At 27.5% G+C, this 24,985-nt stretch overlaps 2 protein-coding genes across 2 annotated transcripts; both read left to right on the forward strand.

Annotated features, from left to right (window-relative positions):
• The first annotated feature begins 75 nt into the window (after positions 1-75).
• LOC107070001 (uncharacterized) lies at positions 76-24,927 on the forward strand. The gene is given in 11 exon segments (XM_015327784.2): positions 76-177; positions 276-751; positions 826-2,403; positions 4,381-4,585; positions 4,820-4,943; positions 5,051-5,096; positions 6,054-6,144; positions 6,238-6,441; positions 6,603-7,536; positions 7,539-9,655; positions 18,147-24,927. Coding segments are annotated over 9 exon segments (3,939 nt in total). The 5' UTR covers positions 76-177; positions 276-751; positions 826-2,257; the 3' UTR covers positions 18,219-24,927.
• LOC149030421 (uncharacterized) lies at positions 9,662-11,440 on the forward strand (the record flags this gene model as incomplete). Its single annotated transcript, XM_089179171.1, has 1 exon — positions 9,662-11,440. A coding segment is annotated over one exon (582 nt), but the record flags the coding sequence as incomplete, so codon positions are not given.
• Positions 24,928-24,985: the final 58 nt, after the last annotated feature.

The raw sequence follows: 24,985 nt of genomic DNA on the forward strand, positions 1-24,985 counted from the left end.
CAAAGTATAAAACTGAAGAGAAAGTAATATTAGGTAAAATTTTCGTAGCGTCAAGTTGGCTACTATTAAAATCGAATGGCTGGGTGTTGACACATCCAGGTGGTTAGATAATCCACGCGGTTGTAAGAGAATAAAATTGAGACAAATTTTTTTTTTAAGTCTATTGTTCTTTATACGGTAATTATTATTAATAATAATAATATTAAAACGTACCGTTAATATATTACAATATTACGGGATAGGTTGTCACACTAATATTTTTCTCAACGTTGCAGCTAAAAGTATGTGTTTGGACAGCCATGCTACGAGGTTATTTCTATCATTTCTTACTCTGCATATTTCTTGAAAAAAATGCTATATTTCTTTCAAAAGGAAATAAACTTTTGAACAGACAAATGAATAAAGGACGCAGGTAACAGTTTTTTCTTCACCCCTCAAATTCCTGGAAATTAATAGAAGAAAATTGAGAAGAGAGAAAAAAATAACTCAAGTCCCTGAGGAAAATATATTTCTGAACAAAAGAAACAAAAAAAACGTACGACTGGCTTGAGAGATAGTCATCTGTGCAAGAGTGAAAGTTTCTTTTGAAAAAAATAAGAAGGAATTTCAGGAATGTCAGGAATGTCAGGAATGTGGAAAATACAATAGAGACGCAAGTAAGTTTTGTGTATGGAAGGGTCAGGATACAATTTTTCCGGATGGATTGGATTTTTTATTATTTTGGAACGTGACAAATACAATAGAGAGGCAGGTCAGTTTCTTTTTATGGAAGGGTCAGATTACAGTTATAGTTCGTATGAATGGATTTGGATTTCTATTTTTCAGGAATGATTTATAGATATTTAGTTAATCCCAGACACGCAGTCGTAAAAAAATGTGTTGCCTTGAAGATCAGCGGTGCTTCTTCTTCAATGGTATGGACAGCATTTTTTTCATACGAAGTTATACAGAACTATGTGTCGTTCAGGTTGAGATGCTCTTCTAGAAGAAAATAGATGGAATCCACAGGTCCAAGTAATAACAAGCGCAGGTATTCGTTGTAAGCTCCGCCCTGTTTCGTAAACGACGGACATAGCGGAGGAGAAGATCCACTGCTCTGTTGTAGTTGAGGAGTTGTCGAGTGAAGACGTGTAAACGTATTCATGTGCTATCTTAGTGTTCTTACTTGTACTTCAAGGAAGAATTCTACTTAATATTTCCAACAACATCGAGGAAATATATCTCTATCGATTATTAATTTATTAATAATTGATTGATTATTAAATTCCAATCAACATCTATAAGGAATTATTAAGAATATTATCGTGCATAGAAGATCCAAGTGCGCGGTATATTCTAGAAGGAGCGTTCGTTCGAGTTGAAGATATTTCTCAGTGAAATAAAAGAAGAAAGAGATTTCTAACGACGAAGAGAATCTTACTTTTATTTCAAAGATCATCAGTTGAACAATATATTCATCAATTACATCGATCAAATAGTAAGTTTCATTCACCATCTTTAAGATAATAAGAGAATATCATCAACCACCACGCCTACGTGGTGTATTCTAGAAGGAGCGTTCGTTCCAGTTGAAAATATCTTCTCTGTGAAATAGAAGATGAAAGAGATTTCTAACTACGAATAAAATTTTACTATTATTTCAAAGATCATCAGTTGATTAATATATTGATTAATTACATCGATCAAATATTAAATTGTCATTCAACATTTATAAGAAAATAAGAAGAGTGATTTCTAACGACGAATAAGAATCACGGACGATTATCTGATATATCATTAAAAATACATTAAATGTGTATTTGTTTATCGTAGTTAGATAAATCGAACTATTTTATCTACGTGTTTTCAAACGCATATAGTGAAAAAACGTGTTTAACACGATATTTGTATACGGGCGGACAATAAGGGGGGCGAAGAGGAAAGAGGGGGAGAAAAAACAATTAGTAAGAAGAGTATTGTGTTTTTTTTTTTAGTGCAAGTACACTAATAAGTGACAACGTGGAAATATTGTGAAAACAAATTCGAATTGTGTGTTTTGTTTCGAGCGCCTATTATTACATGCACGTGTGATTATCCTCTTGCGATTAATTTGAAGTAACGTGAAGTTGTACACGTATATCACACAATTCGACTTTCGATATATACAATCTTAAAATCGTAGAATTCGACGCCATTGGGTCGTCCACCACGCGCTACTAAACCAACGACGTGAAATAAGCTGCATTTGCTTTAGTGCCCGATTTGTGTGTACATATAAATGGCGGCTGACGAAAAATGGTATTTTACAAAAGAACAGCTAGCAAACACTCCGAGCAGGAGATGCGGCATCGATGCAGATAAAGAACTAAGTTACAGGCAGCAGGCCGCTAATTTCATCCAGGACATGGGCCAGCGACTTGTGGTGTATCCTTTTTACAGAAAAATGATTGCGTGCTTTTTTCCTTTGCCCTCTCTCGACTCCTCCGCACCTCTCTCTCTCTCTCTCTCTCTCTCATGCGCGTAGTTTTGATTTGCATCTTTATAACCTTCTTTTTTCCTATATTATTTTCTATCCTACGAATTGTTTCTTTTATCGGTGCTCAAAAGTTCATATTTATTTCTCATAGCGATAAAGTTAACGATAACGGTCGATTCATTGAATATTTCGTTCGATGCTACGAGACTGTTCCTTCCCCCCCCTCTCTCCACTCCCCTCCCCTTCCCTTCTACTTTCCCCTCTACCCTCCGCTCCCTCCCTCTTACGGAATTCCCTCGGACTCGTGAAATGCGACGTGATAAACATGTGTGTGACGTGCGAAAGTACGGAGGTCATGCATCTTAGTTTCTTTATTTTGCTTTCTTGTTATTTATTCACGTTGAAATTCTCTTCTCTTTACTCGCGAGATATTTATTTATTTATTTATTTTTTTTTTAATTTTATTTTTCTTGACATGTTCGCGAAATATCATCAGTCTCTTGTCGTTGTTAATAAGACACGTTGGTTATATCATCCTCATCCTCATCCCCAATCCTTTCAATAATCCATGCAAAATTATGAAAAAAAAAATAGGGCCTTGTCGAGATTACATTGTTTATCCTGGATCAAGTTTATAACAATAGTACCAACCAATGATTATGTTACTGCTGTTTATCCTTACGCAAGTATCTTTTTATTAATTTTAATTTGACTGCAGCTGCTGTTTTACACATGTCCTTTAAACGATTGAAGAAGAATTGCGAGCAAGATGATTTATTTTTTATATTATTAATTTTTTTCTTTTACATTAAATAATATAATAGGAGAATTTATTCTAGTTTAGATCAAATAAATTAGAGAACAGTACTTTGAATTGATTTTTTTGATCATTATTAACATTTTCTTCATAGGTTTCATATTCTAAGTTTTGAAAATAGTTTTGCATTAAGTTTTGTTTTTCTTCTTCTTCTTCTTCTTCTTCTTCTTCTTCTTAAATTGTTAGAATGAATTAAAACAAGAGTGTCATATTTTATAACAATTCTCTTTTCTTTATAATATTGTTATTAAGTAGATGACAATTTTAGTTTTGTATCATATAACCTATTATATATTTATTATTTCATTCTTAAGTAAATGTATTGTATTAATATTTTTTTCAATTTTATATATATAAATATATATATGTATATATATATATAACATTCTATATATATTTATATATAAATTAAATTAAATAAATTATTCTTAATATAAACAAAATATTGTATTTCTTAGCGTTATCATTTAATGTAATACAATAATCTATAAATAATAATATTAATTTCATAGTTTTTGGTTAAAAGTATTGTTTGAAATATTGTTAAAAGTCATTATTAATGAACACCATTTATATATATGTAAATATATATATATATATATATTTTTTTTTTCAAGATGTGTTATCTTATCAAATTTGTTAAAATGTTATTAACATGTATTACAAATTGCATGGCAATTGGCCATTATTATTGTCATACAAATATCATATTAGTATTTTGATTGTTTCCAATGTTTTAACAAAATTTAACAACTTTGTTATTTAAATGAATCAAATTAACAATGTATACAATTACATATAAATTAGATAAAATTATTTATAGATTATTTGTTAATGTTAATAACAATTTATAGTAATTAGAGATATTTTTTTTGTTAACTTTCATTGATTATATTAAAAGCTTAGTTATTTGATACAATCTTTCTCGCAAACTTCTTTTCTCTATTATTATTAATTACATTTAGATATTTTTGGTTGGTACTACATGTTGTTAGGTTTCTGATAATTATCAGTAAATGAATGAGAGGGCATTATTTAATTTAATAATTTACATTTTCAGCAAAAAATAAAACAAACTATGATTTTCCTTAACTAAAGATTTATATAGTACTCAATTATGCATCAATACTGCAATAGTTTACATGCACAGATTTTATGTGTTCCATTCGCTATCACAATTTCATCGAAATTCCATTGCTGCAGCAGCCCTGTTTTTAGCAGCAAAAGTAGAAGAGCAACCACGTAAACTGGAACATGTCATTAAAATGGCATACATGTGCTTGCACCGTGAACAGCCGCCTGATAGATCTGAGGTTAGTATTGTAAATTTATTTAATATCAAATCTTAAGTAGAGTATAAAGTGTTCGTTAAATTGTTACATTCTCTTTGTAAATGAATTAGCCACCCGATAGATCTGAGGTTGGTATTATCTCGTTAAATCGTCATCATTCTCTTTGTAACAATTTATATTTAACAGTACATTCATTTTTTTTTTTTTTTCATTATTTACATTCAATTCGTTAATTAGTTTTATCTTTATTTACAGCAGTATCTTGAACAAGCTCAAGATTTGGTTTTCAATGAAAATGTCCTATTGCAAACATTGGGGTTTGATGTTGCTATTGATCATCCTCATACACACGTTGTTAGATGTTGCCAACTAGTTAAAGGTAAATTTTCTGTTTAGATTATTTATTTGTTGAATTATATTTGTGGTATTATATATATATATTGATTAGTACTTTATTTTAATAAATGTTTATTCATTTTGTTTCAGCAAGTAAAGACCTGGCACAGACGTCTTATTTTATGGCATCTAACAGGTTTTTAATTTTCTTTTATATCTTTTTATCAATAATTTGAAACAAAATTGATAGAAAGTGTAATTGTGTACCAAATTGGGATAACATATGAGATCACATTTGTGTGATCTCATATGTGTATTACCTTTTCGTTCGGAAGGACCTACGTTGCAGAGTGATAACGATCATCATTCAAATACGAAAAGCGTATATTTAAATATATTTTTTATTTTCATATACGTGTCGAAGAATAAGGGTATAAAGTGAAATGAACATATTTGAAAATTGCTAATTGATATTTTTTGATATTTGATATTTGATAATAATGATTGATAATGTTATTAAAAATATATTTATATAGTTTCTTTTTTTTTTAAAATTCAATTTAAATTCTATACAAATATGTTCATTTACTTTCACATAAACATTGTTGTATTTTAATTTGACGGAAGCGTATGATTTTGAAAAGTAATTAACTATTCTATATGCGCTGTTTTCTTTCTTTTTGACCTAAACAAACGGATTTTTTTGGTAAAAAAACAGGTAAATTAATATTTTTTTAAATTAATTAATCATTTTATAATATATTTATTATACAAAAATTTGTATAATTACAATTGCATAATACAAAAAGTTTGCATGCATTGGAAATATAATTACATATAAATACATGGTCGATAAATTATTATATAAATAAATGTTAAGGTTATAGAAATAGCTTGGAATTTGAGATTAACAATACAATACATTTTATTTTTTCAATTATTGTATTGAGTTAAGGTTAGTTCTTTATTAAGAATCATTTTTCAAATGAGATATATAATTTTTAAGTAAATAAATTATGTTTTAATATGAGTATAAGTTATTTATACTTGTTGACATAATTATTTGGTACATAATATTACATTTCATTGATAAATTAATATAATAATTAGAAAATGACTAATAAATTAATTTAAAAAATATTTTTTATTTTAGCTTGCATTTAACAACTATGTGTCTGCAATACAAGCCTACAGTAGTTGCCTGTTTCTGCATTCATTTAGCATGCAAATGGTCCAATTGGGAGGTAATAATATATACATTTTTATATTGTTTTACTTTTATGATTATTTGTAAATAATTAAAATATATGACTATATTGTATTTCTTTTAATTACAGATACCTCAAAGTAATGAAGGTAGACAATGGTTTTGGTACGTTGATAAAAGTGTTACTAAAGAGTTGTTGGCACAACTTACTGCAGAATTTCTACATATATTTGATAAATGCCCATCACGATTGAAAAAGAAGATTATGAGCATTTCCGCCAATCAAAGCCCGAATTTAAATCATCAAAATGTACCTAACAACAATTCACTATTTGTAAGTATTTCTATATTTTTATATATTCTATTTTTTTTTTTTTTTTTTTAAATCAAAGAAAGATATATTATTTTTGTTTCAATTGTAGCATGCTATTATACAAATTTGTTTCATTCAATGGAATATATTGGAATTAAACAAATATTTGACCTTTTTTATAGGATGCTGAGCCACGAAAAGTTCAATCTCCTGCAAATGCAGCAGAAGGGGGACCAACATTTCATTTCAATCGGCCCCATCATTCCGAAAAACAAGAAGATAGAAGACAACAACAAGGTCCTTCAACTAACCCAACAAGACCACCTGTTGATTATCGTGAATATAAGGAGAAAAAGGAACGTGAACGTTTAGAGAGAGAAAAGGCTGCTCCAACTCCATCAACGAGTGGTCATCAAAGTCATGCAGTTGATATCAATAAGCATCATTCTTCGCACCATCATAAACAACCTGTGCCTGGAACCAGCAGCATGCCTAATAAGCATTCCGTGCCACCAGGGCAAAAATCTACAATGCATCATAATCATCATCATAGACAAGAGATTAAAGTTAATCAACCAGTACAGCAAAGACATTCTACTGGCAATCAACCGCGAGAATCCAATCGTGATCCTAACAGACAGAGGATAGCAAGGGAATACAATTCTAGCAGTAGTTCAAATACCAATAGTGCAGTGCATTCTCATGGTCATATTCTACATCAAGGAAAAGATGTAAATGCAGACAATGCTTTACCAGATAATACATCACACAGATCTGACATTGTTACATTACAAGACAATCTCAGTAATAATAATCATAATTTACAGAGATTAAATATAATGGATGGAAAACATCAACCACACGACAAAAGGGTCTATGATCCTAGGCATAAACCTGTAGACCATAAAAAAGACGCAGAACAGAAAGTTTACAATAAATATCCTGACTCATCAAGAGATAGACAACGGAAATCTGATTCTTTGGAACAGAGATCCGAAGAAGTAAGGAAGCTTATAGAAAAACCTTTGCCATATCCAAAACCAGCATTGGATGTGCAACATGCTGCCAATTTACAAAAACCTTCTTATCATGGTAAATATAGTCAAGCGGATAAACCACAGGAAGCACCAGTGCGTTCATAAGTGATATCAAATCAACCAGTATGCCTCAAAATACGTTCACTCAAGAAAAATCTCCAACAACCCCTGCATCATCTTTATCACAAATTTCTCAGAAAAGCATATCTTCTAAATCTATGTTAAGTCAACATTCTGCTTATAGTGTTTCGCAAACATTAAAAGATTCCATCAAGAATGGAAACTCTCAATCCTCGTGTCTAACGCCTTTGAATAACATTGATGATTCGAAAGCTGAAAAACGACTACGACATGACGAATTGGTCGATCAACAATCAAATTTATTGCCAACAGCACCACCAGTGACCAAGCACAAATCGTTGTTTAGCCCAGAAAAAGTGCAAACCAGTCGAGAATCGTCGTCACACTCTCAGAGGCCTAAATCGAAACAAAAAACGCCACCGGCTGTTAAAGTTCCTAAACAAGACCGTGCACCAGAGGCGGCTCTAACCGGTCTTAATTTGGCGACATCATTCACGAGTCCACCAAATTTACATCAAGCTGAATCGATGGCGATTAAGCGTTCCGGTAGCGATTTGTCAGGGATTGCTCATAAAAGACATCGTACCATAAGTTCTAGTGAAAATGAACCTCATGCAAAAGTGAAAATAGAAGATGCATCAAGTTTAGAGGCCATGAAGATGCATAGTAGAGTACCAGAGATTATCCAGCCAATTAGAGATAATCCTTCATCGAATGGTAGAAGTACTTCGGTATCTAGTGAATTACAACCACCGGAATTAATTAAACCATTCGAACCAGAGACTGTGATTTCTCGTTTTGGTACTATGGCTACTAATGGGTTGGATGCAAACATTGAGACTCAACAAGTGCAAATGGAATATTTGTCACCAATGAAATCAGCTCAAAGTATAAGTGCTCTATTGCAAGAACCTTTAGCTCCGTTGCCATCTTTACTGCAAGGTATGCAGCAATTTAGTCAAATAACATCGCAACAGGCACATCAGGAGCAAGTTGTTCAGCAAGAGCAACAACAGCAGTCTCAACAACAACAGTCATCACAACAATCACAAATGCAATTGCAAATGCAACAACAACAATCAGTTCAGCATCAACATTTACATTCGCATCAACAACAACAACAACAACAACAACCCATAACATCTCATTCATTGTTACTTCCTAATAGTCAATTAGCAGTACAAACACAGTGTATGACACTGCCTTCAACAATGACTGAAACATCAGTAGTTTCAACGGTTGACATCAGTGTTTTATCTGCTCCAGTGCAAAGTAATACTGATGGAATAGTTCAAACTGTACCAACAACTACTACGGTACAGCCAGCAGTAGTACCGACAGTGACTGAAGAGAAGAAAAACGATCATCATAAGAGCGAAAAGAAAAAGAAGAAGGAAAAGCATAAGCATAAGGAGCACAAAGAGAAGAGTAAAGACAAACATAAGCATAAACATAAGGAAAAGGACAAGGAGAAGCATCGTGAAAAAGACAAGGATAAAACTGAGGAGACATTGCCTGCCGCACCTATCAAGATTACAATACCAAAAGAAAAGTTAAATCTTAGTGGTGAAACTGCTGTCACAAGTGGTGGTAATGTTGTTGTACCAGAGAAAAACAAATCACCTCAAGGTACAGGCTTGAAATTAAAAATTGTAAAAGATCGATTGAAGAGTACTGAAAGTATACCAGGTACGCAAGCTCAGCCAGTGCCACAAGCACCGTTAAAAATGAAAATACGAACGGACGCAATTTGGAGAAGTTCGACGGGTAGTGCACCAGTAACGACGACAAGCGCTTCGACAATTAGTAGTGCTTCGGACTATTCTGGTGAAAGTCGAAAAAGAGAAAGATCCGATGCCAATGACAGCGCATCAAACGCGCTTCATGCAGCAAAAAGACCACACTATCATCACTATCATCACCAGCAATCATCACAACAACAACAACAACAACAACATCAACAACAACAACAACAGCAAGCACAACAGCAAGCACAACAGCAACAACAACAACAACAAACACAGCAGGTTTCATCAATGGTTGCCGGTGGTCACGGTCAATACCGTTCCGGAGAAAGGCAGAACGGCAGGCACTATAGTTCAAGCAGCAATAACAAGGTACGTGGAGGTGGTAGGGGCGGCCGCCAGTATGTCAAGGGTGGGCCACCACCAAGATCGACTGGCAATTTTGGTGTAGCTGGTAAACGAGACGGCTACTATCAGCAAGATACTCCTTATAATCAAACCAGTGTCCATCATCCTTCGAAACATACTTCTTCATCAAATCATGCTAATACCTACAACAGGCAGGCTGCTCATGTTGTTAACTCATGTTTTGCTAACTTTGCAAATTATCCAACGCCCTCGATATACACTCCTGCCGCCGCCGCCGCCGCCACCGCTGTTACTGCTAATACCGGATACATGTATAAACATGCTTTAAGTTATTATCCTCCATATCAACAGCAGTATTCCATGTATCCGGTAGGTAATGTTATAATGACATCGGACGGTGTCATCGATACGACTGTTCCACCACCACCCTTTCTACCTCCAAATGTTCGTCAGAATTCCATGATGGTCGTACCATCGACTTATCAATCGAATGTGGCTGTTCAACAAGTTCAATCCAATGATCCACCTCCGTTACCAGCCGGACCACCCCCGTGCTCTCCCCCACCACCACCACCACCACCCCCAGAGTAGTTATGATTGCACTCAATTTTGTCTCTCATCCTGTAGTGGATTTGATATCTTTATGAGTTAGTGATTTATTCAAAAAACAAAAACAAAAAAAACAACAAAAAAAAATACTTTTTTTTTTCTCAATGCGTTATCCGTGCTTGTCAGTAAAAAAAGCTTTTTACTTGAGAAAGCTCGAATATTTCTTTTTATATATATATATATATATCTTTGATATATTTCATATATTACTTATTAGATATTAATTATGTTCATGATATGATTGAAAAGATATTATATCTTTTAGCTAATTTTACTTTGGATTTAGTTTTTATTTATGATATATTTGTGTATATCTATATTTTAGGATCACACGACATAGCACGGATAATAATAATTATTTTGTAGAGACAATTATTTTTCTGTCATTTTTTTTTCTTTTTTTTTTTTTTTTTTTGATATAAGCAGGATAAATCTTCTGCTTGCCTCTGTCATCCTTTAAATTTGTCCTTAAAAAGTTTTGTGAATGGTAGATGTAGCATAGCATGATGGCATCGTACGATTTATCTTTTACCTATTGTTTATATACTACTTACTACTACTACTACTACTAGTACCACATCTATCTTTTCACTTTTTATACATGTAAAATATATCTCTTTTTTTTCGTTTTTTTTTTCTTTCTTTTAGAATAATTAGTTAGAATAAATGATTTCTATTCGTTAATTATTAAATAATAGTTATATTTATAGACAAAAATGATTATTATTCGGTCTTAATGATAATCAATTTATTAAAGTACCATTGACAAATTGAGTAGATTTTAAACAGTAAAAAAAAAAAAAAAGAAAAAAAAAACGATATTTTTTTCTTCACATCAAATGTCAAAGTTTCAAGTTTATCATAAAGTTTATAAAATAGTTTTAGCATGATGAATATCGGTAAAAAAAAAAAAAAAATAGAACAAACATACAAACAAAATTCTTTTTGAAAAGATTACAAAATTTTCTCGTGTTATTTTGAATGAAAAAAACCAAAAACAAAAACAAAACAAAAAAAAACAATAATTTGTAGATAAATATTTGCAATGTCGTGATGAAAATTATATCGATATAAAAAAAAAAAAAAAAAAGAAAAAAAACAAACAAACAAGACAAATTAATTTCGGTTCGTTATAACAACAATTAAAATTTGTACAAATATTTTGTAACTTTTGTTTATTAGTAAGTTTCGTTTTAAATTTACTGTTTATTATTATTATTTTTTTTTTTTTTTTTTAATTTATTTTGATCTTTTTTTTTAAGATAAATAAGATCGTAAATAAAAAGTTGGAAAATATTAAAAAAAAAAAAAAAAAAAAAAAAAATACGAAAACACTGCCAGGGATAGCAGTAAATCTGTGTACGAATATATCACAGATTTCTATAATTCTGTGCTTATATTTTTCTCTTCATTGATTAGATAAAAGATGATGATGATAATAATAGATAAAGTTTGAAAATTAATCTTAAGGAAAGAATTTAATTTAAGATGTCGCTTTAATTTCTTTTTTTTTTTATCGATATTATTATGATATTGTGATCAGAAAAAATGTGAAAATAGGTAGATGAAAAAAAAAAGAATAATTTACGGATAAATTTAACTTACAATTAGTTTATTATTAACGGTATTATTATTTAGGCCTTAGTAATAATATTTTAGAATATTGTGTTTTAACGAATTCCTTTTTTCTTCTTATTTTTTATTTTTTATTTTTTATTTTTAGTTTTAGTTTTAGTTTTAGTTTTATTTTTTTTTTTTTGAATGTCCAACATCTAAAGTCGTCTCACGTAAAACAATGTTGATTATAGAAATAACAGTAGACATGTATAATAATCTGTAAAATTTACGCGTATATAATACAGTAGAAATTGGATAATTTTTTTTTTTTTTTTTTTAAATAATTTACGATTTATTTGAAAAAAAAAAAAAGAAATTATTGATTAATGATAAAAAAAAAAAAACAAAAAAATTGAAACACACATTTTTATCATTGTAAAATAAATTTTGTGATAATTTACAATTTTTTTTTTCTTTTTTTTTTTTTTTTTTTTTTTCAATTAATTTTCATGTTCTATCAATTTATGGTATAATTGTTTAGTGTCTTTCAATAATTAATCAATTAATTAATTAAACAAACTTTCTAGTCTTTTTTTTTTTTATTGTATCATAGAAATAAAAAAAGGTATTTCTATTCAACATTTAAATTCATGGTAGGAGAATAAAAAACAACAAAGGGGATGGATGGAGGGTTAAAAACGTGAGACGCACCAATAACCGTAGTTAGTACAATGATTATTTAAATGTTGCAATATATTTAACATATATATATATATATAAATAATTGTAGAGAGAGTTAGTAAATGTTTAATAGAATGGTTATATAAATGTGTACTATTTATTAAGTATAAGATTTTTGTGATTTTTGTATTTTTTTTTCTTTTTCTTTTTCTTTTTCTTTTTTCTCTTTCTTTTTTCCTTTTTCTCGTTTGTTTTCTTTTAAAACGTACTTACATTAATAATATACAGCTAATTTTTTTCTTCTTCTATTCTATAATTTCATTAATATTTAATGTCCGTATTGTTTATAACAATTAAATACGTCTAGTATATTATAATAATATATATATATATATATCGCGTTATAAATTTCTTGATTAGACTGATATTAGATAATTTGTTAATTATATTTGAAAAAGTAATTCCAAGTTTAAAAAAAAATAATAAAATAAACGAAGAGAAAAATAGTTTCTGTAATAATTGCAATTAAATTTTGATATATCATTGAGCATTCGATTTGCTTGATTATAAATGTATCACCCTATATATATATACATATTTTTAATATTTTCATGAAAAATAATTTATATACATACATACATACATACATATATATATATATAGATTACAGTATATTATAATTTCTAATTATTAGAAGAAAAAAAAACAATCTTGTCCAAATTTTTGTGTAGTAGTTTTTAAAATAGATTTTTACAGGATATAAATAGAATAACAAAAAAAAAAAAAGAAAGAAATTTATTTTGCGAAATATAACAAATTCACTGTGAATAATAATAACGAATAAATATATATATATATATCTCGTATTAGGAAATTTTGTCGAAATTTTTATTAACAGATATTTAAAAAAAAAAAAAAAAGGAAAATAACTCGATTAACGTTATTTTCATAGTAATTTTATTTATTTTATTTTTTGTTTTCTTGCGATTTAATTTTAAAAAACATAAACACAGGGTATTGCGATTTTTCGGCATTGTTTTTTTTTTTTTTTTTTGTGATTACTCGCGTTTTCTCTAAGCTCATTTGTGCAATGGAACAATAGGGTACCTATAATAGAACAAATAATTAACTCAGGAATGTATAAAAGGAAATTAGAGACAGAAAAAAGTGAGATAGGGGGGATGGGAATGAGGATTGGGGGGGTGTAAATGATAATTAGTTAGAAAGAGTGAAAGATAGAGAGTGAAAGATGTAGAAGAGTAAAAGATAGATTAAAAAAAAAACAAAACAACGATAAAGTAAGTTAAAGGATGATAGGGGTGGGCAAAAGGGTTAGAGAGAATGAAATAGAGTTGAGGGGTCGGCAATCTGCGGCTCGCGAGCCGCACGTGGCTCGCGAGCCACATGCGGCTCTTTAGTTAAAAGAGTTTAATAAAACAAATAAAAGAAAGAAACATTTAAAAATCGTTGAGGATTAGGTACAGTTAATTATTGGCAAAAAAAAAATTGGATGGCTGTTTAAAAATTTTGAAATTTTGTAAATTGTATATATTCAAAGAGCCGCATGCGGCTCGCGAGCCACATGCGGCTCTTTGCATGTGAAGCTGCGGCTCTTCAATTAAAAAGAGTTTAGTAAAAAAAAAAGAAAAAAATATTTAAAAATCGTTGATGATTAAGCACCGTTTATTGTTAGCAAGAAAAACATTTGGTGGCTTTTTAAAAATATTGAAATTGAGTAAATTGTAATATTTGGCTTTATCCAACTCATAAAAGGTTTGCCGACCCCCTGAAATAGAAAGAATGGGAATGAATCAAATAACATGCTTAATATATATATATATATATATATTATGCATTTTTATCATTGACTGAAAATGCGTTTATCTTTAATAGAATGAAAATAATGTGCAATCATTTGCATATTTTAATAATATATTGACGGATAATTTTTAAATAATAATAATAATAATAATAATTAAATATTGTTACAAAGATTATCGTTAATATATATACATATATATATAAACGAATAAAAAAAAAAAAACAAAATGATTTACAACAAGGTTTTTTAAAGTAAACATTTTTTTCTTTTACAGTACAATATTATAATTATGTAATTATTATTATTATTATTATTATTATTATAATTATAATGATAAATAATGATTCGGAATCATGCAATTGCATTAAAATATAATTGTTTTGTTTCCATTTTGGAAAGAATAGAAGTGGAAGTAATTAATTGCACATATCTTGATGAAAAATAATTTGGGAGACAGAGAGAGAAAGACAGAGAGAGGTAGCAGTAGAGGGAAGAAAGAAAGAGAGAGAGAGAGGGAGGGAGAGGGAAATTTGATTTTTATTTTCAATGGAATATTCATCTTTGAATTATATATATATTTTTTTTGTTTTAAATTAATCTTTCTAATTTTGTACCTTGATTAATGAAAAGAGAAAGAAAAAGAAGAAATCCTTTCTATTCTTTCTTAAAATTGAATCAAAACTCTTCTTGTTGTAACAAACATTGAATTGGGGTTTTTTTTTCTTTTTTAAATTAATTTGAATAATGTAATATAATATTAGTTAGTTAAAAAAAAAAAAAACACACACACACAGCGTTATTTAAAAATTATTGTTCTTTTGTGATAGATTTAAAAAAAAACAAGGAAAAAAGAAAAAAGACAAAATAATTGCTGAGGTTGAAAAAGAAAACAATATATATATGTAGTGATTTTTTTTGTATTGTGCGAGCGAGAGAGAGAGAGAGAGAGAGAGCGAGAGAGCGAGAGAGAGAGAAAAAACTATGAAATAAATAATAATAATAATTAATTAATTCAAATTCAAATTCAAATGCATTTTGTATATATTATTATTATTAGTGTTGTCTTTTGCTCACGCGTTAGAGCAGTGATGAGAATTTTTTTTTTTTTTTAAGTGATACTTTTATCTTTATAAAAAAAAAAAAACATTTGAATTAATTCCAAAAAATGAATAACGAATAAATAATGTAAACTTTTAAGAATGAAAGAAGAAAAGAAGAGAAGAGAAGAGAAGAAAAATTTTTTATGATAATAATTTTCAAGTGTATTTATTTAGAGTTAATAAAATAATAAACAAACAAACAAATAAAAAGAAGAAAAAAAAAACAAATAATAAAAATCCCACCACCATATAAAAAAAAAAAAAAAGATAAAAATAAAAAAATCAATAGTATGTACACACACACACACACACACATGATGTATCCCATCAATTTAATTTGTTGTTGTTGAGAGAAGAACTGTCGCGTTATATATATATATATATATATATAAATTAACATATTATCCAATTTTCTTTTTTCATTTCTTATTTAAGATCGTGCAATTGATACTTGTAAAAATCGTTATTATAAACAAGTATTTATTGTATAAAAAAAAAATAATAATAATAATAATAATAATGAAGAATTTATTCAAATTGAACGTTACCATTTTAAATTAATTTTAAAAGAGATGAAAATAATATGAATAATTTCGGTACTTAGATATATAATTAAAAAAAGAAAAAAAAACGAGAAAATATATATATATATATATATATATATATAAATAAATATCTATATATATATATATATATAATAATAATAATAATAATAATAGTAGTAATAATGATAATGATAATAAATAATAATAATAATGCGGCTTTATCTATCTATCCCTCTTCTCAAAATATTATTACTGTATAATTTGTCATATATAAAAATGAAGAATTATTTCATCATTGATTGATTTTTTTTCTTTTTTATCTCAATATGATGATAGATTAATTACAACGCACAAATATTATATATATATATATATATATATATATATACAGAGATCGTTATACATGTCTCATATGTTTGACCAAGAAATAATAAAAATAAATATATATATATATATATATCTATGAATATATTTAAAAAAATAAAAAAAAATAATTAAAAACGAAAAATAAACGTTTTGTTAAAAATGAAAAACGTACCTTAGTAATTATTTTGTCTCTATCTTCACATAATACCATAAATAATAAATAATAATAATAATAATAATAATAATTGCACTTCGTATTATCGCCGCATCTCTTTCTATGTACTAACCATACATCATAAATGCTTTAAAAAAATGATAATTGTCATATAAATACGCTTATAAATATACTATATATATATATATAGTATATATAGGAGAGAGAGAGAGAGAGAGACAGAAAACAAGGCTTATTTTTACAAATTAATTATTAATTAATAAATGTCGTTGCTATGTTGTTTTCATTATTTTATGCTTAAGCTTGTGGTGATGGGTAAATTATAACAACCAAAAAAAAAAACAAACAATGTTCTCACGTTTTATTTATTTCTCGTTTTTCCCCCTATTTTCCCCCACCCCCCTCTTTATTTGTTGTCTATCATGCGTACACACTAACACACACATACACAACACACAAACATGTACATACATACATAGATATATATGTAATTATGCACGTGCATGTTGTATAATAAGTGGCTTCTGTATATCGTATTGCGTTACGTACAGCATGACGCATATTACTTTCCCCCTACCCCCTGCCCCCTACCCTGCCTCTTCTCTCCCACCCCTCCCCTTCCCCTCTCAATAACACACGTGTCTTCTATCATTTATTGAATTTTATACCTTTCATCATGAACGAATGAAAATGATTTTTCTTGTCCCAAATTAAACAAAAAAAAAAAAAAAGAAATGTTGTGTGTCCTGCCCCTCCCCACCCCCATCCCTTTCCCCTCTCAATGACACACGTGTCTTCTATCATTTATGGAATTTTACCTTTTATCATCATGAACGAATGAAAATGATTTTTGTTGTCCCAAATAAACCAAAAAAAAAAAAAAAAAAAAAAAAAACAAGAAATGTTGTGTCATATGTTAATTTTTTTTTTCTGAATGATTGCTTTCATTCACCATTCGTTGAAATCACCCAATCCCCTTTATAATTTATAAAATGACGCTTTGGTATCATAATAATATATATCATCTCGTTAAATTATAATTATTAATAATTGATTAAGAGAGAGAGAAAGAAAGAAAGAGAGATATATATATATATATATATATATATAAGATGTTAGAAATATTTGACACTAATTAATCCCTTTGAGTATTAAATTATTAAAAGATTTTGATGCATATTAATATAACGAATTTAATTTGTTGGCTATATATATATATATATGAATTAATATGTCAAAATAATAATACACATTTTATTTGTAATATATATATATATTTATATTGGTTGTGATATAAATATATTTATTTTGTGTTTGTGTGCAATAACATTTCAATTACAAAATATATAAATAAATGAAACAACAAAAAATAAAAATATTAATATATATTTATATAATCAAGTTTCTTAAATTCAGATGAACGAGAGTCAGACACTCGTCGTCCCACCGTAATAATAACTCGCGACCAAAATTGAAAATATATTGTCAAATATAGATGATTTAGAGTTGTTATACTTTGTAAACAAAAAAAGGAAAAAAAAGCAAAAACAAAAAAATAATATTTAATAATAATTGCATGATTTAATCGATTAATCGATCAATATACAATTCATATTTCATTGTTCATTATTGATTTTAGGAAAGGCATACGTCCAGTCATCACAAGAGTACCAGCAAAATCTCACAAAATCAACAATCCCATGCTACGTAGTACCGAGAAATCCGGATAAAACGGCATCAATAAAGCAGAACTTTCATTAGAATATATAAATATTTATATATATATATATATATATATATATATAAATATAATTATAATTATATATATATCTATATATATATATATAAATATATATATTTCATTACAAAATACACATATATACATATATATGTATGATATGTATATATATATATATTACTCGTCGAAGAAGTGCCCTGATCGTCGATATGCGTCCCAATTCGGAAGTCATCATCTTTCAAATTGTGTTGTTGTAGTATTTCCTCAATCGCTCAAAAAAAATGTGGCGACAGAATGAAAGAAAGAAAGAAACTCTCGCGTAACAAAATTGAAATATGTATTTCGTTATTTTTACGACGATGATAATGTTAATTAACAATAACAATGGCGACTGCGACAAACGATGGAAACGAATGTGACGATGATAACGACGACCACACCAACATTTCATTGAAATCAAACTGGATCTGTCTGTCGTCTCTCTTCTCTCTTTTAGGAGAATGAGATGATGATCGATTTCTTGCTGATCGATTGTGAATGGTAATACAAGTTCTTGTAAAAAAAAAAAGAGAAAGGAGAATGTTTTCTTTTCAATGAAACATGTCGTGTCGATATCATCATCATCGTTTTTTTCTTTTTCTGTATAAATCAATTCAAATGTTGAGATATGATGTTCCGTTCTTATGTTGTATTTCTCTCTTCTGCGTATGCGATGATGATGATGATAATGATAATGATAATGATAAGGATAATGATAATGATAATGATGATGATGACTATTATTATTATTATTTGTATTTTTAATTTAATTAGAATATTATTGTTCTCTCTCTAAAATACATTTTTACATGTATACATAAATTAAAAGAAAAAAATCCTCTTCTCATCCCCAAAGAGAGAAAAAACATTTAAAAAAAAAAAAAAAAAAAAAAAAATAACAAAAAGTTTATATTGACGCTTACATAGCAAACAAAATGGACGCGTGTAGAGAAAATTACAAGTTAGACAATGTTAAACAATGTTTAAATATCACATTGAAAAGGGGGGGGATGCTTCTTTGAACACACACACACACACACACACACACACAAAATACAACAATATTATTAAATAGAAGAAAAAAAGAAAAAAAAACATTTAGAGAGTAAATGAGGAGAAATAAATGATAAGAAGAAAGAAAGAAAGAAAGAAAAAAAAAAAAAGGATATTCTTACTCAGGTCGAATTAGATCGCGATAGTTTAATTAAGTGAAACAAAAAAAATAAAAATAAAAATAAAAATAAAAATAAAAATAAAAAAATTAATAAGCGGCTTTACTTCGATTCTAGTTCGCATATTTACATGTTTCGTTTTTTTTTTTTTTTTTTTCATTTTTTTTTTTTCCATTGCGAACCAGACTCTCCTCTCTTTCAAACTATTTCTATATATTAGTTCATTCGAATTACAATAATATTATATACATATATATATATATAAATATATAATAGTTCCTCATTTAATTAAATCAATTATATTTCATTGATTTTTTTTTATTAAACAAAATGTTACGAGGCTTTTAACATAAAACAATTTCAAAATTGTCCTAATTATATAAATTAATTGTAATAACGTTGTTAACTCCAAATTATTATTATAATTATTATGAAAATTAATCGAGGATACTACTTGTAAATATTCTCACAAGGGTTTACTTGCTTGCTTGATATTTTTACTGTATTTATTGCATTTTTGAATATATATATATATATATATATATCATTTAATTCGTACAAATATCCTTATACCTGTTAGAATATTGTGTATCGTTCACTTTATATATATATATATATATATACATGTATCTGTATATATATAATGGATTATTATAAACAATAAATCATTAGTTTAATCATCGGTTCATAAATAATACAAGAAAGTATCCTCTTGATTAATTAACAATGGAGTTATTAATTTCAAATATTGTAAAGTTATACTGTAAAACTAATTTACGTATTGTAAACTAACGAATGCGCTATCAAAAAGCCTTATTTCCGTCTCATTATTTTCTATAATAATGAAATTTAATAGATAGATAGATATATATATATATAAATATATCTATTTATAATTCTTTATATTTCTAACTTGCATGATTATTATGCAAGTAACGTTAAATGAACAAACAAACAAACAAACAAACAAACACTTTGTGCATTATTCTCAAAAGATCAATCAATCGATTATTGGAGATCGATTGCGTTGAACATGGACATTATTTTTGTAGAAATAAATTAAACAAAAAAAAAAAACAAAACAAAACCAATTTCGTCAATTTTCTTCAAGATAAAATTATATATTGTGAATGATGTGATGATGTTAACACAACTTGACTGTTTTTTTTATTTCCTTTTTTTTTCTTTATCAATGTATAATCCATTTTTCTTTTTTTTTTTTTTTGAATAAAATTCGGATGTAAGTTCTGAATGGGGACACGAATTAACTCGAAATGATTTTTAATATATATATATATATATATATATTTCGAGAAACGTAAATAAACAAGAATAGTGTTTTGTATTTAGAAATATATGTGTGTATATTTAAGTAGGTGATATTATGGCTCTTTTTTTTACAGATTGTGCATTTACAGTTGTAACATGTGTGGTGTGTTTAAATATTTAGTCCCTTTACAGAATCTTTCTTTTCGAACGAAAAAAAACAAAAAAAAAACAAAACAAAACAAATTATCAAAAATAAAATGTCCCTGATCAACGAATTGATCTTTGACGATGAATTTTTCGATCGATTGATCCAAATACTACACACACACACACACACAAACACAGGAGGATAAATAATAAAAATTGAATAACGTCCAAGATGTATTTATTTGTGTCTTTATTTTTTTTTTTATTTTTTATTTTAACTCTTTTTTTTTCTTCTTCTTCTTTATTCTCATGTAAATAAATAGCCGTAAACTGCATAATGTAATAAGTAATTCGATTATACTTATCGACACTTAGTATAAAATAATAATAATAATAATAATAATAATAATAAAACAACAACAACAACTATCGATAAATAATTAATAATATTATTATGAAACTGTAAATAAAATTATTTTGTATGCCAAAATAAACCAAATGTATAACACTGAGATACACGATGTTAAAAAAAAAAAAAAACACACGAAATGCATTACACCGAATAATTACACACACAAAAGAGAGAGAGAGAGAGAGAGAGAGAGAGAGAGAGAGAGAGAAAGAGACAACCAACGCTGAAAAAGAAAAAAGAAAAAAAAATGTATAACAAAGCTTCTTGCTGAGAGTGAGAGAGAGAGAGAGAGAGAGAGAGAGAGAGAGAGAGAGAAACGATCGTGTAAAAATAGACATTATTCGCATATACGTAAAAAAAAATATAAATTAAAAATATGTGTCCTCCTCGATTGTTCTCGGGTGGTTAACATATTTACTTGCAACGTAAACAAAACAAAAAGAAAAAAAAAAACCACACACACAAAAAATAAGAAAAAAAAAAGAAAAAAAAGAGAATATATTAAAAAAAAAAAAAAAAAAAAAATCGATGAATATTATTTCTTTTTTTTAATACTTTTATCCTTCTTTCTTTTTTTTTTTTTTCTCTCTTACCGTGTCACAAACAACCAACCAACCAACCAACAACCAATTAACAAGAAAAATTTCAACCAAAGATCCCAAATGCGTTAATAATATGAGCGTGATGATTTATTTTTCTTTTCCCTTTTTTTTTCTTTTTGTAAATATATATTTATATATATATATATATTGAACTTTTTCGTTATATGAAAGTTGATCACTGTATAAAAGAGACAATTTATGAGTTAAAAAAACTCTGAATGAATTGTTTATGAAAACAAATGATATTTACATCTCTATGAAGTATGTTTTATAACGAAAGGGTTAATATATGTATATGTGTAAATGTAAAAAAAAAAAACAAACAAACAAAAATAACAAAACAATTAATTAATTAATCACTCAAAAGAAGTCTCATCTTTGGCACATCTTTTCTCTCGTTGTGCATATCAAAAAGAAAATGGCACCGAATGATAACACAGAGAGTAGTACGTACGAACGAGCAAGAGGAAATGAAACAAAAATTATACACAAAAAATCATATTCGTTGTTGTTCACATTAAATGATGATCGAATGTATTATATGTTCGAAACAATTGTATCGATCAAGTAAATATGCCTTTAAAGCGTTCCTTTAGCGAACAATTATATTTAGCAGTAAAAACGCTTTCTTGTTCTCTCAGCGTGTAATTAAAACAAACAAAAACAAAACAAACAAAACAAATACAAGGAAATATACATTTCTTTTCTTTTCTTTTCTTTTTTTTTCATTTTTTCTTTTTTTCATATTCGATTAAAATTGTGAACGTGATAGTTAACAAAAAGAAAAAAAAAAAGAGAAAAAAAAAGGGAAGAAGAAAAAACATCTTACATTTCATTAGATAAATCTATGATGATAATAAATTGCAAATACAATTGAGAAATAAATAATTAACTCAAACACAAAAACAAAAAAATATTGAAGGAAGAAAAATTTTCGAAGTAAAAAAAATAAATTATAGAAAATATAAAAGTTATAGGATAAATAAAAAAAAAACTAAAAAAAGATAAACAAAATTAATTGAAACATTGCGAGTGTGTTTTTTTTTTCAAATCAACTATTTGAATAATTAATTAATTAATTAGTTAATTAATTGATTAACGTTAATAAAAAGGGGGAAATTACTTTTTTGAAATTAAAAGCTTTTGGGTTTGTACGATAAGAAAGAAGTGACGTTTATTGTTAATCGTTTTTTAATTAATAGATAATGTAAATGTATAAAAAGCGTACACATTTTTGCTCGAAGGACAAAAGCAAAAAAAATATAATTGAAAGAAGGAAAACGAAAAAAGAAATAAAAAAAAACAAAAACAATAAACAAAACAAAGAAAATTCAATCGTATTGCAAGTTGAGAATGAAAAATGACAGCGATATTACGATGATTCAATTGATAGCAGTGTTTTCTTGAAATAATAATAATAATAGTAATAATATTATTATTATTTTTATTAATATTAATTATATAAATATAATAAGTAAATATAAATAAGTATATAATAATATTAATTTAAATGATGATAATAATAATAATAATAACAACAACAACAACAACAAAAGAAGAAAAAAAAGAGAAAAAAAAATTAATTGCAATATTTCATCGTTGTTGCCTCTCAACAAAAAAAAAAAAAAAAAAAAAGAAAAACAACAAGATGAAGGACAAATTTGTAGAGAGGTGTGGTTTTTTTTCCCCTTTTTCTTTTTTCTATAGAAAAAAATCAATAATTTTTCCACGTTCGAGAAGTATATATATATATACATATATATATATATACTATAAGTGTGATAAAGGAAATTTTTAAAGAAAAAAAAAATGGACGAACAAGAGAAACAAGGTCAAAGAAAAATAATAATAAATAACCCACGTCCAAAACTGTATATAAACTTTTTAGTATATAAGAAGTTAAAAGAAGAAGAATAAATAATAAAAAAAAAAAAAAAAGAGAAAGAAAAAAGAAATGGAGCGATGATTCGAGGAGAATATATATATATATATATTATCCTACTAATTACCGTTCGCAAGTCGTGCATTTGTATTTCGCGCGTTTTTTCCTCGCGCATCTTCCCCTAACACTTTTCCGACTCCAACTTCACTTCACTTCACTTCACTTCAATTCACCATCAATTCAAATGGAATGAACAACTCTCGATGTCATTTTAAAACAAAATAATCCACGGATTCGGAAAAATAATAACAATACTCATAATAATTGGTTTTGCGATAATATACAATTGTTTATTGTAAAACAATTTGTATAAAAAAAAAGCACACACACTTCGTTCGAAACCGTCTATGCGAGTATTCCTACTTTCGATTATTCGATCTTACAATCGAAAATCGAATATATTTGCCTTTGCGATTTAATTGAAAATAAACAAATCTATCGTTGTTAATATTAAACTAAGAATTTTTTTTTATTTCATTTGTGTAATGAAAAGAAACATTTCATTTCTTTTTCTAATTCAATTGTACTTGTTTTTTTTTCTAATCGAAGAAAAAAAAAGTACCAAATTAAATTCAAAGTCCGCTGATTAATTGTCATTGTTTTGTGAATTTGATTAATTTTTTGTTTTTTTTTTGTTTTTTAGGAGCATTGATGCAGACTTTGAATTTTATCAATTCGAATGCGTAATTAGCGATTGTAATTAATGAAATAATTGAAGCTAAAATAAACACTTTTTTAATTGTACTCTTACAAAATATGTTCTATTTTTATGGAAAAGAAAGAAAGAAAGAAAGCAAAGAAATTAAAGATGGAGAAATGTTACTTAGCTTCAGTTATCAAACACTCACTTATGTCATTTATTTCGAATACTAATTCAAATTGAGTTATGTATATATTTATATCTTTTCTATTTCAAGTGCTCCTAAATGAATGATAAGTTTTTATTATCTATTGTGAGAATTTTGTTTTGAAAAAATGAAAATGAAAAGATATTACGTTTGGGAATACTTGGAAAAGAGCTAAGCTTGCCTACTAATTCAGGACGGCGTTAGAAAGTTATCCTTAAATAAAGAAAACAGCAAAAAAATAATGAAAATTATCCATTGTCTAAGATTATTTTTCCTTTTTCTATCATTCTATGTTTAAAGAATACAAAA

The sequence above is a fragment of the Polistes dominula genome, unplaced genomic scaffold, assembly GCF_049000335.1.
Source record: "Polistes dominula isolate Pdom_NZ unplaced genomic scaffold, Pdom_raw_medaka contig_37, whole genome shotgun sequence".
Lineage (NCBI taxonomy): Eukaryota > Metazoa > Arthropoda > Insecta > Hymenoptera > Vespidae > Polistes > Polistes dominula.